The 12,767-nt window shown below is 33.9% G+C and overlaps 1 protein-coding gene across 1 annotated transcript in view; it reads right to left on the bottom strand.

Annotated features, from left to right (window-relative positions):
- Window positions 1–3,590: 3,590 nt before the first annotated feature.
- Window positions 3,591–12,767, bottom strand: part of LOC128730103 (uncharacterized) — a 110,008-nt gene continuing 100,831 nt past the window's right edge. The window contains exon 2 of the mRNA XM_053823139.1: window positions 3,591–4,308. Within this exon, the coding sequence (XP_053679114.1) occupies window positions 3,591–4,308 (718 nt within the window). The remainder of the gene's footprint in view (window positions 4,309–12,767) is intronic.

The following is a 12,767-nucleotide window of genomic DNA, read 5'->3' as shown; positions in this document are numbered from 1 at the left end:
TTTGCAAACATTATATGTAGATCTTTACAAAGATAGAGAAAAAAAAACAGTAATGTACCTTAGCTGATGTACTTTATCATCGCTTTATTATACCTCATTTATAGTGCTTGAACTTAAACTTCCCGTGTACAAAAATATCTTTGTTACATGCGCATAGAGGGGTTTGAAATATTTTACTCCCTTAACCCTAAAATATATGTATCTTTTGGTAAAAAAATCAGGAAAAACCGCATAAACAGGATTCCGTTCTCATTCGGGGTGCCTAAAAAATATACGAGCAAAAGAGACCGAGTTAAGCGAAGCGAGTCATAAAAGCGCAAATGCCATTTATGAAACACAATACAGCCGTTGTTATTGAAAAACGGTCAAAAAAAAAAAAAAGGTACATCAGAAAAAAAAACCGTTCATCAGATCCGATCGTTCATTAGCATTTAGATATGATTTGGGAAATAACTGTTTCACATTTCCACACACATTTATACCTAGGTATCAGGTTTAGAAATTCAAATTTTCTACAGGTTTTATTGGTTTTTTTATCCATGGTAAGTCTTTACAAGAAAATAAATCTTATAATTGCTTTTAAGCTACAATTAGTGTCGAATGCCAAAGCAATCTCCAAAGCTTATATATGATATGATGTCAATATATGATATGATGAAGGTAAAACATCAGATATCAGTTTCAATGATAGTAAAAAAAAAGTATGTTAATTTGCTTATTATCGTTTCATTATTATTACACTCTCCAAAAGTGAGAGGACATTGAGGATCTCTATGATTTCGTAATACTCGAAAAAAAGGGCAGGCGGCTGCATTTCATGCGTGTTTTGGTCTATTCCGCTGGTCAAAATATCATGCTCTGGTACCGTAATCATGCGATCGTTGATCATAAAACATTAGCTCACAAACGGAATATCAGTAGATATTGCACGGGGTACCCCACGGGTACTGCCAGGAATCACTCAAAAGAAACTCACGACGGAGGCTCTCAAAAAGGTTTGAATTTTTGCGGGTTTTTGTCGTCAAAATTGCAACCACGGCCGGGTAACGCTGCGTGCGTGCTTGGCTTCGCTTCCAATTTCTCATTTCTGTAGCTCAGTTTTTCTTTCAAAGGTAAAGAGAACGCAAGCCCGTGAGCGCGCTTACGCTCGGCGCTCTCTTTGGGTGGGTGTAAAACCTATACCGCGGTTCCGGAACCAAATCGTGCTATCTTCAGCAGTAGCGTATGCGAGCAGGGTATAGTTCGTATACGACGCATGAGTGGAGTGAAAGGAAAAGAAAATCCATAAGACATAATCGCACACCCCCGTAGAGGGATGAATCAAATTTTTCCTTCGATAAAAATTTATGATATTTAGAAAATGTTACAGCCATCATTTTACTTGATTCATAAAACGATAGTTGATGAAATGAATTTGTTGTTTTTGTGCTTCAACTTTACTTTTCGTAATATTTTTAAGTGATTTTTGCTAGTTATTTTTCCTTACATTTAATTAGCTATGCGAAGGAGGAAAACATGATGGGAAATTGTGTGTATTGAAACGTAAAATTTAAATATCAAATGTTTATTTTCAGCTATGGTGTGTTATTTTGCAGTACAAAAATATACTGATTTATGCTAAATCTCAAACCTAAACTCATTCATTCATTGGTCCAGGGATGCATTCATTTCGGTTGACGAAATTTGATGTTGAATTTTGTCAGTCGCATCAAAGTTGGTGAAGTTGGTGCGATTTTTGTAATAATTTTTGCTTAAAGTTCCAACTAATCTGCTAGTTGATTCGCCGACATATCCAAGAACTACAACGCGTGTAATATTTTGAAATACGTAGTTAAGTTGTACAATAATGTTTGTTTGGATTCATGTACGAAAAAATTAAATTTCTCGCGTTGTCAATAACAGTAAGAACAGTGTCATAATTTACTAGTATCCTTAAAAAGGCCCTAACGTTTATAGATCATGCTGTCATTACTAATATTCCGCATTCAGTTAGTTACATTAGAACTTATTTGAGCTGTTGAAATTGAAGAACGTCGAAAGAAAACACGTGCAACAAATAAAAGGTGGCTCCGGAAGCGAAATCATGTCGTAACGGAGGTTTCCATGGTGCGTGAATTAGCAGAAGAAAATGTATGGGACTTTAAACATTATTTGCGAATGAGTGAAATAACTGTTAACCTCTTGCTGCGAAAAGTTCAAACACGAATTGCTAAACAAGACACGGTGATGAGGCTTGCGATTCCTCCACGTTCGCATGTTAATTTTGACGCTACGCTTTCTCGCAAACTGGACGAAGCTTCCGGGATTTATCATATGCATCAAGAATTTCTCCTAGCTGCATATCTTCAACAATCATGGAATCATGTGCAGCAATTCAGGAAGGATTAAAAGAATACAGTAAGGATTTATGATAGTATAAAAGAAAATACTAGTTTGTCGTTGCAGTCGGTGTCACAAGTCCTTTTTTTTCTGTTTGCAGCGACAATTTCCCAAACCAAGCGACAATTTCCCCATTGGTTAGGCGCCATAGACGGGAAACATGTGTTCCCGTGTGATCCGGCGCATTCTGGATCAACTTATTTTAACTACAAAAGGGAGCTTCAGTGTCGTATTAATGGCGTAGTTGTGAATGCTGAATATAACGTTTTATCCGTCGATGCGAGAGTGCGTGATCCTCTGTTCAACTGCCTTTCCGTAGCTTTGGGCTGACACAGGCTCTATCGGCAGACAGACAGACAGACAGACAGGGCGAAGTGTGCTTTTGATCGCCACCGTAACACGTCCTTCGCAATTGATCGCGCTGGCAGCAGCAGCAGCACTGAATCTCTGACCACAAAACCCATCCGAAGCACTAGCACTACGAGCGCGGGGAAATATCGTGTGACAGAAAACTGCCTGAACTCTGCATCAGGTCAAGCAGGTTGAATCGAGGCCACCGAAATAGCCCGATCCGATGCGATCCGAATCCGATGACCCTCACCGACATTGGCATTGGCATTGGCGAACAGCTCGTCCGTCAGTTTCCGGTGGTCAAGTTCAGCCATTGGCCGGCAAACGGACTCCTTCTAAACCCCTTCGGAAGTTCACGACACGTGCGTGAACGTGCTGCTGATCGACACGTGGTTCAGCCACCACAAGCTACTCGAACGCGAGTTAACACTTTCACTTGGTGTAAGGGTTTTTGGAAAGGTTTCGGATTCCTCGGACAGAGTAACGCGTTGTAGAATTTTGAGCTAAATCTGAGGAATGTCTTTATTTTTAACTTTTTTTGTCTTTTTCTATGCTCAAATGGGATGAATGGCTGAGGCTGACATGTTGTTTTGTTGGCTGATTTATGGTGGTTTTGGAGTACCTGAAGTTTTGGCGGGTGCACATGTTTTATTCGGGTTCCAGGGGGAAATTCCAGTAAGGGGTTTTGGCGGATGCATATGTTCATTCGGGTGCCAGGGTACAGGTGATTAGTTTTTATTGATGTCGCTGAGCATTGTAAGCGGTTGCATATTCGTCTCAGGCCTTTCCATTATTGTAGATATTGTAAAAAAAATAGAGGGTACGTGACGATACGATGCTAACTCGCCGCTCCTTAAATTTTAAGGCTCCGTCCGAAAAACTGCCATCATCGTCGGCGGTTTAATGGTATCGGTCTGGATTTCTTGTTGGGGTTGATCTGATGTAGTTTTAGAAGTAGGCTGTCCTCGGATGTTTATGACTGTTCGTTTTTGCTTTCTGATGATAAGGTATACACAAATAACTGGTTTAGACCAACCGTTCCAAGTGAAGCTCTTCGATTCTAATCGAATTTGATGCATCTCTTTCCTAAGTTCCACATGTATTGAATAAAGATGTTCGAGACTGGGGTTTAGCACGTTGTTTACTGATGTAACGTTTAAGCCATAGATAGGGAGATTCAGCGGTGATCCATGTAGTTCTGTTTTGTTATTTGAAATCTCTTCCTCATTCAGGAATATTTTACAAGATTTGTATGACAGGAGAAACGAGCCTGTCAGATTTCTCTTCTTTAGAGCGCACGTGGTTTTTATTGTAAATTCAACGGCTGAGTTGATAAGAATGTGCATCATGTCTAGATGGATAATTTCGAATTTTGTTGAGTTCGCTACAAAATCACATGCTGCATGCTGTCCTCGTAGAAGGGCTGGGACACATTCGCCTTTATCTTCTTGCAATTCTTTTAAATCATAGATATACTTGTTGCCGTTTGGTATGATGAAGAGTTGGGAGTTTAGGGATAGGCAAAATTGTTTAGGTACATGAATTTTCTTATTCCTATTTGTTATTGTTGTTTTTAGGCTGCCCACATGGACAGAGGAGGCGTGGTAGGCCCAAACTGAGATGGAGCGATGGCGTGGATGCGTCCGCCCAAAAAGGCCCGCGGATTGACGATTGCCAGACGACGGCGCTCGACCGCGAGCGGTTCCGGTTTCTCCTGGAGCAGGCCAAGACCGCGAAGCGGTTGTAGCGCCTGATAACGTAACGTAACGTGAACAAAAAAAAATTTTATGGATCGTCCTTGATCAAAAAAAATTTTTTTTAGTACATCCTCGATCTAAAAAAATTTTTTTAGTACATCCTCGATCTAAATAAATTTTTTTAGTACATCCTCGATCTAAAAAAATTTTTTTAGTACATCCTTGATGTGAAAAAATTTTTTTTAGTACATCCTCGATCTAAAAAAATTTTTTTAGTACATCCTCGATCTAAAAAAAATTTTTTTAGTACATCCTAGATCAAAAAAAATTTTTTTTGTACATCCTCGATCTAAAAAAAAATTTTTTAGTACATCCTTGATATGAAAAAATTTTTTTTAGTACATCCTCGATCTAAAAAAATTTTTTAGTACATCCTCGATCTAAAAAAAAATTTTTTAGTACATCCTCGATCTAAAAACAATTTTTTTAGTACATCCTTGATATGAAAAAAATTTTTTTAGTACATCCTTGATATGAAAAAAATTTTTTTAGTACATCCTCGATCAAAAAAATTTTTTTTAGTACATCCTCGATCTAAAAAAAATTTTTTTAGTACATCCTTGATATGAAAAAAATTTTTTTAGTACATCCTCGATCTAAAAAAAATTTTTTAGTACATCCTCGATCTAAAAAAAATTTTTTTAGTACATCCTTGATATGAAAAAAATTTTTTTAGTACATCCTCGATCAAAAAAAATTTTTTTAGTACATCCTTGATCTAAAAAAAATTTTTTTAGTACATCCTTGATATGAAAAAATTTTTTTTAGTACATCCTCGATCAAAAAAATTTTTTTAGTACATCCTCGATCTAAAAAAAATTTTGTTAGTACATCCTTGATATGAAAAAAATTTTTTTAGTACATCCTCGATCAAAAAAAATTTTTTAGTACATCCTCGATCTAAAAAAAATTTTTTAGTAAATCCTTGATATGAAAAAATTTTTTTTAGTACATCCTCGATCTAAAAAAATTTGTTTAGTACATCCTCGATCTAAAAAAAATTTTTTTAGTACATCCTCGATCTAAAAAAAATTTTTTTAGTACATCCTTGATATGAAAAAATTTTTTTTAGTACATCCTCGATCAAAAAAAATTTTTTTAGTACATCCTCGATCAAAAAAAATTTTTTTAGTACATCCTCGATCTAAAAAAAAAATTTTTAGTACATCCTCGATCAAAAAAAATTTTTTAGTACATCCTCGATCTAAAAAAAAATTTTTAGTACATCCTTGATATGAAAAAATTTTTTTTAGTACATCCTTGATCTAAAAAAATTTTTTTAGTACATCCTCGATCAAAAAAAATTTTTTTAGTACATCCTCGATCTAAAAAAAATTTTTTTAGTACATCCTTGATATGAAAAAATTTTTTTTAGTACATCCTCGATCTAAAAAAATTTTTTTAGTACATCCTCGATCTAAAAAAATTTTTTTAGTACATCCTTGATCTAAAAAAAAAATTTTTTTAGTACATCCTTGATATGAAAAAATTTTTTTTAGTACATCCTCGATCTAAAAAAAATTTTTTTAGTACATCCTCGATCAAAAAAAATTTTTTTAGTACATCCTCGATCAAAAAAAATTTTTTTAGTACATCCTCGATCTAAAAAAAAATTTTTTAGTACATCCTCGATCAAAAAAAATTTTTTTAGTACATCCTCGATCTAAAAAAAATTTTTTAGTACATCCTCGAACTAAAAAAATTTTTTTAGTACATCCTTGATATAAAAAAATTTTTTTTAGTACATCCTCGATCTAAAAAAATTTTTTTAGTACATCCTTGATATGAAAAAATTTTTTTTAGTACATCCTCGATCTAAAAAAAATTTTTTTAGTACATCCTCGATCAAAAAAAATTTTTTTAGTACATCCTCGATCAAAAAAAATTTTTTTAGTACATCCTCGATCTAAAAAAAAATTTTTTAGTACATCCTCGATCAAAAAAAATTTTTTTAGTACATCCTCGATCTAAAAAAAATTTTTTTAGTACATCCTTGATATGAAAAAATTTTTTTTAGTACATCCTCGATCTAAAAAAATTTTTTTAGTACATCCTCGATCTAAAAAAATTTTTTTAGTACATCCTTGATCTAAAAAAAAAATTTTTTTAGTACATCCTTGATATGAAAAAATTTTTTTTAGTACATCCTCGATCTAAAAAAAATTTTTTTAGTACATCCTCGATCAAAAAAAATTTTTTTAGTACATCCTCGATCAAAAAAAAATTTTTGTACATCCTCGATCTAAAAAAAATTTTTTTAGTACATCCTCGATCTAAAAAATTTTTTTTAGTACATCCTCGATCTAAAAAAAATTTTTTAGTACATCCTCGATCTAAAAAAATTTTTTTAGTACATCCTTGATATAAAAAAATTTTTTTTAGTACATCCTCGATCTAAAAAAATTTTTTTAGTACATCCTCGATCTAAAAAAATTTGTTTAGTACATCCTCGATCTAAAAAAAATTTTTTTAGTACATCCTTGATATGAAAAAATTTTTTTAGTACATCCTCGATCTAAAAAAAATTTTTTAGTACATCCACGATCTAAAACAATTTAAGTTAGCCACACCGAGATCGAGAAGTGATCTTTATCGAAACCGGTACAAGACACTTCAGACTAGACAGTTTCCCTTTCAGCAATATTGAATTCAAGAGAGTCAAGATCGAGTTCTCCCCCAACGGAAGCCATCAGGGTCAAGATCGAGTTCTCCCCCAACGGAAGACGACGAGACTGTCCCATCAGCAACGTACGCACCACTCCAACGTGATGTTAGGGCTATTGCGGGCGGAAATTCTAAAGAACAGACAGGATCGAACGCGATCAAAACCTTATCAAGACTTCCATATATAAACGAAGACAAGCAGAGACAGGCCGAGTTGAGTTCGATAGTGAGGTTCAGCCGTGTGAGGACGTGTTGTCCAAACCGAGAAAAAATAGATAAAATTATTTTTCATCTGAATCGAGCTATCGTTTTCCATAACTAATCCCAATGACGGCATGGTTTGCGGTGTTTGGTGTGATTTCATGCGTGTTTTGGTCTATTCCGTTGGTCAAAATATCACACCTCGTACCGTAATCATCATGCGTCCACATCGTGCGATCGCTGATCAAATATAAAACATAACCTCACAAGCGCGGAATAGCAGTAGCTACTGCCAGGAATCACTCAAAAGAAACTCACGACGGAAGCTCTCAAAAAGGCTTGAATTTTTGCGGGTTTTTCTCGTCAAAATTGCAACCGCGGCCTGGAAACGCTGCGTGCGTGCTTGGCTTCGCTTCCATTTCTCATTTCTGTAGCTCAGTTTTTCTTTCAAAGGTAAAGAGAACGCAAGCCCGTGAGCGCGCTTACGCTCGGCGCTCTCTTTGGGTGGGTGTAAAACCTATACCGCGGTTCCGGAACCAAATCGTGCTATCTTCAGCAGTAGCGTATGCGAGAAGCGTATAGTTCGTATACGAAGCATGAGTGGAGTGAAAGGAAAAGAAAATCCATAAGACAGAATCGCACACCCCCTAGAGGGATGAATCAAATTTTTCCTTCGATAAAAATTTATGATATTTAGAAAATGTTACAGCCATCATTTTACTTGATTCATAAAACGATATTTTAGGAAATGAATTTGTTGTTTTTGTGCTTCAATTTTACTTTTCGTAATATTTTAGTGATTTTTACTAGTTATTTTTCCTTACATTTAATTACCTATGCGAAGGAGGAAAACATGATGGGAAATTGTGTGTAATGAAACGTAAAATTTAAATATCAAATGTTTACTTTCAGCTATGGTGTGTTCTTTTGCAGTACAAAAATATACTGATTTATGCTAAATCTCAAACCTAAACTGACGAAATTTGATGTTGAATTTTGTCAGTTGTATCAAAGTTGGTGAAGTTGGTGCGATTTTTGTAATAATTTTTGCTTAAAGTTCCAACTAATCTGCTAGTTGATTCGCCGACACATCCAAGAACTACAACGCGTGTAATATTTTGAAATACGTAGTTAAGTTATGCAATATTATTTGTTTGGATTCATGTACGAAAAAATTAAATTTCTCGCGTTGTCAATAACAGTAAGAACAGTGTCATAATTTACCAGTATCCTTAAAAAGGCCCCAACGTTTATAGATCATGCTGTCATCACTAATATTTCGCATTGAGTTAGTTACATTAGAACTTATTAGAGCTGTTGAAATTGAAGAACATCGAAAGAAAACACGTGCAACAAATAAAAGGTGGCTCCGGAAGCGAAATCATGTCGTAACGGAGGTTTCCATGGTGCGTGAGTTAGCAGAAGAAAATATATGGGACTTCAAAAATTATTTGCGAATGAGTGAAATAACTTTTAACCTCTTGCTGCGAAAAGTTCAAACACGACTTGCTAAACAAGACACGGTGATGAGGCTTGCGATTCCTCCACGTTCGCATGTTAATTTTGACGCTACGCTTTCTTGCAAACTGGACGAAGCTTCCGGGAATTATCATATGCATCAAGAATTTCTCCTAGCTGCATATCTTCAACAATCATGGAATCATGTGCAGCAATTCAGGAAGGATTAAAAGAATACAGTAAGGATTTATGTTAGTATAAAAGAAAATACTAGTTTGTCGTTGCAGTCGGTGTCACAAGTCCTTTTTTTTTCTGTTTGCAGCGACAATTTCCCAAACCAAGCGACAATTTCCCCATTGCTTAGGCGCCATAGACGGGAAACATGTGTTCCCGTGTGATCCGGCGCATTCTGGATCAACTTATTTTAACTACAAAAGGGAGCTTCAGTGTCGTATTAATGGCGTAGTTGTGAATGCTGAATATAAATTTTTATCCGTCGATGCGAGAGTGCGTGATCCTCTGTTCAACTGCCTTTCCGTAGCTTTGGGCTGACACAGGCTCTATCGGCAGACAGACAGACAGACAGACAGGGCGAAGTGTGCTTTTGATCGCCACCGTAACACGTCCTTCGCAATTGATCGCGCTGGCAGCAGCAGCACTGAATCTCTGACCACAAAACCCATCCGAAGCACTAGCACTACTAGCGCGGGGAAATATCGTGTGACAGAAAACTGCCTGAACTCTGCATCAGGACAAGCAGGTTGAATCGAGGCCACCGAAATAGCCCAATCCGATGCGATCCGAATCCGATGACCCTCACCGACGGCATTGGCATTGGCGAACAGCTCGTCCGTCAGTTTCCGGTGGTCAAGTTCAGCCATTGGCCGGCAAACGGACTCCTTCTAAACCCCTTCGGAAGTTCACGACACGTGGTTCAGCACACCACAAGCGACTCGAACGCGAGTTAACACTTCCACTTGGTGTAAGGGTTTTTTGAAAGGTTTCGGATTCCTCGGACAGAGTAACGCGTTGTAGAATTTTGAGCTAAATCTGAGGAATGTCTTTATTTTTACCTTTTTTTTGTCTTTTTATATGCTAAAATGCGATGGATGGCTGAGGCTGACATGTTGTTTTGTTGGTTGATTTATGGTGGTTTTGGAGTACCGGAAGTTTTGGCGGGTGCACATGTTTTATTCGGATTCCAGGGGGGAATTCCAGTACGGGTTTTGGCGGATGCATATGTTCATTCAGGCGCCAGGGTACAGGTGATTAGTTTTTATTGTGACGCTGCACAGGTAAGCGGTTGCTTATTCGTCTCAGGCCTTTCCATTATTGTAGATATTGTAAAAAAAACAGAGGGTACGTGACGATACGATGCTAACTCGCGCTTACAACGAACGCACACTGAAGAAGAACCTCACCGAAAGCTCACTTTTGACTTTGGACGCATCGTGCAGGACTCGTTCGATAATCGATGCGTTCGGTTTGGCTACGGTTGGTGCACTGTTAGAAAAACATTGTTTTTTTTCGGATAGTCCTTGATTAAAAACAATTTTCTTTAGTACATCCTTTATCAAAAAAAAATTTTTTAGTACATCCTTGATATGAAAAAATTTTTTTTAGTACATCCTCGATCAAAAAAATTTTTTTAGTACATCCTCGATTTAAAAAAAATTTTTCTAGTACGTCCTCGATCTAAAAAAAATTTTTTTAGTACATCCTCGATCTAAAAAAAATTTTTTTAGTACATCCTCGATCTAAAAAAAATTTTTTTAGTACATCCTCGATCTAAAAAAATTTTTTAGTACATCCTCGATCTAAAAAAAATTTTTTAGTACATCCTTGATCAAAAAAAAATTTTTTTAGTACATCCTCGATCAAAAAAAAATTTTTTAGTACATCCTCGATCTAAAAAAAATTTTTTTAGTACATCCTCAATTTAAAAAAAAATTTTCTAGTACATCCTCGATCTAAAAAAATTTTTTTAGTACATCCTCGATCGAAAAAAAATTGTTTTAGTACATCCTCGATCTAAAAAAAATTTTTTTAGTACATCCTCGATCTAAAAAAAATTTTTTAGTACATCCTCGATATAAAAAAATTTTTTTGGTACATCCCTGATCTAAAAAAAATTTTTTTAGTACATCCTCGATCTAAAAAAATTTTTTTAGTACATCCTCGATCAAAAAAAATTTTTTTAGTACATCCTCGATCAAAAAAAATTTTTTTAGTACATCCTCGATCTAAAAAAAAATTTTTTAGTACATCCTTGATATGAAAAAATTTTTTTTAGTACATCCTCGATCTAAAAAATTTTTTTTTTTAGTACATCCTCATTTAGTACATCCTCATACATTTAGTAGTACAAATTTTTTTAGTACATCCTCGATCTAAAAAAAATTTTTTTAGTACATCCTTGATATGAAAAAATTTTTTTTAGTACATCCTCGAACTAAAAAAATTTTTTTAGTACATCCTCGATCTAAAAAAAATTTTTTTAGTACATCCTCGATCTAAAAAAAATTTTTTTAGTACATCCTCGATCAAAAAAAATTTTTTTAGTACATCCTCGATTTAAAAAAAATTTTTTTAGTACATCCTCAATTTAAAAAAAAATTTTCTAGTACATCCTCGATCTAAAAAAATTTTTTTAGTACATCCTCGATCGAAAAAAAATTGTTTTAGTACATCCTCGATCTAAAAAAAATTTTTTTAGTACATCCTCGATCTAAAAAAAATTTTTTAGTACATCCTCGATATAAAAAAATTTTTTTGGTACATCCCTGATCTAAAAAAAATTTTTTTAGTACATCCTCGATCTAAAAAAATTTTTTTAGTACATCCTTGATATGAAAAAATTTTTTTTAGTACATCCTCGATCTAAAAAAAATTTTTTTAGTACATCCTCGATTTAAAAAAAAATTTTTTAGTACATCCTCGATCTAAAAAAATTTTTTTAGTACATCCTCGATTTAAAAAAAATTTTTTTAGTACATCTTCGATCTAAAAAAAACTTTTTTAGTACATCCTTGATATGGAAAAATTTTTTTTAGTACATCCTCGATCTAAAAAAATTTATTTAGTACATCCTCGATCAAAAAAATTTTTTTAGTACATCCTCGATCTAAAAAAAATTTTTTTAGTACATCCTTGATATGAAAAAAATTTTTTTAGTACATCCTCGATAAAAAAAAAATTTTTTTAGTACATCCTCGATCTAAAAAAATTTTTTTAGTACATCCTCGATCTAAAAAAATTTTTTAGTACATCCTCGATCTAAAAAAAATTTTTTTAGTACATCCTCGATCTAAAAATTTTTTTTAGTACATCCTTGATATGAAAAAATTTTTTTTAGTACATCCTCGATCTAAAAAAAATTTTTTTAGTACATCCTCGATTTAAAAAAAAATTTTTTAGTACATCCTCGATCTAAAAAAATTTTTTTAGTACATCCTCGATTTAAAAAAAATTTTTTTAGTACATCTTCGATCTAAAAAAAACTTTTTTAGTACATCCTTGATATGGAAAAATTTTTTTTAGTACATCCTCGATCTAAAAAAATTTTTTTAGTACATCCTCGATCAAAAAAAATTTTTTTAGTACATCCTCGATCTAAAAAAAATTTTTTTAGTACATCCTTGATATGAAAAAAATTTTTTTAGTACATCCTCGATAAAAAAAAAAATTTTTTTAGTACATCCTCGATCTAAAAAAATTTTTTTAGTACATCCTCGATCTAAAAAAATTTTCTAGTACATCCTCGATCTAAAAAAAATTTTTTTAGTACATCCTCGATCTAAAAAAAATTTTTTAGTACATCCTTGATATGAAAAAAATTTTTTTAGTACATCCTCGATCTAAAAATTTTTTTTAGTACATCCTCGATCAAAAAAATTTTTTTAGTACATCCTCGATCAAAAAAATTTTTTTAGTACATCCTCGATCTAAAAAAAATTT

This window comes from Anopheles nili, unplaced genomic scaffold, assembly GCF_943737925.1.
Source record: "Anopheles nili unplaced genomic scaffold, idAnoNiliSN_F5_01 U_low_cov_13, whole genome shotgun sequence".
In the NCBI taxonomy this organism is placed as follows: domain Eukaryota; kingdom Metazoa; phylum Arthropoda; class Insecta; order Diptera; family Culicidae; genus Anopheles; species Anopheles nili.
This window is presented reverse-complemented; position numbering and strand designations above follow the sequence as displayed.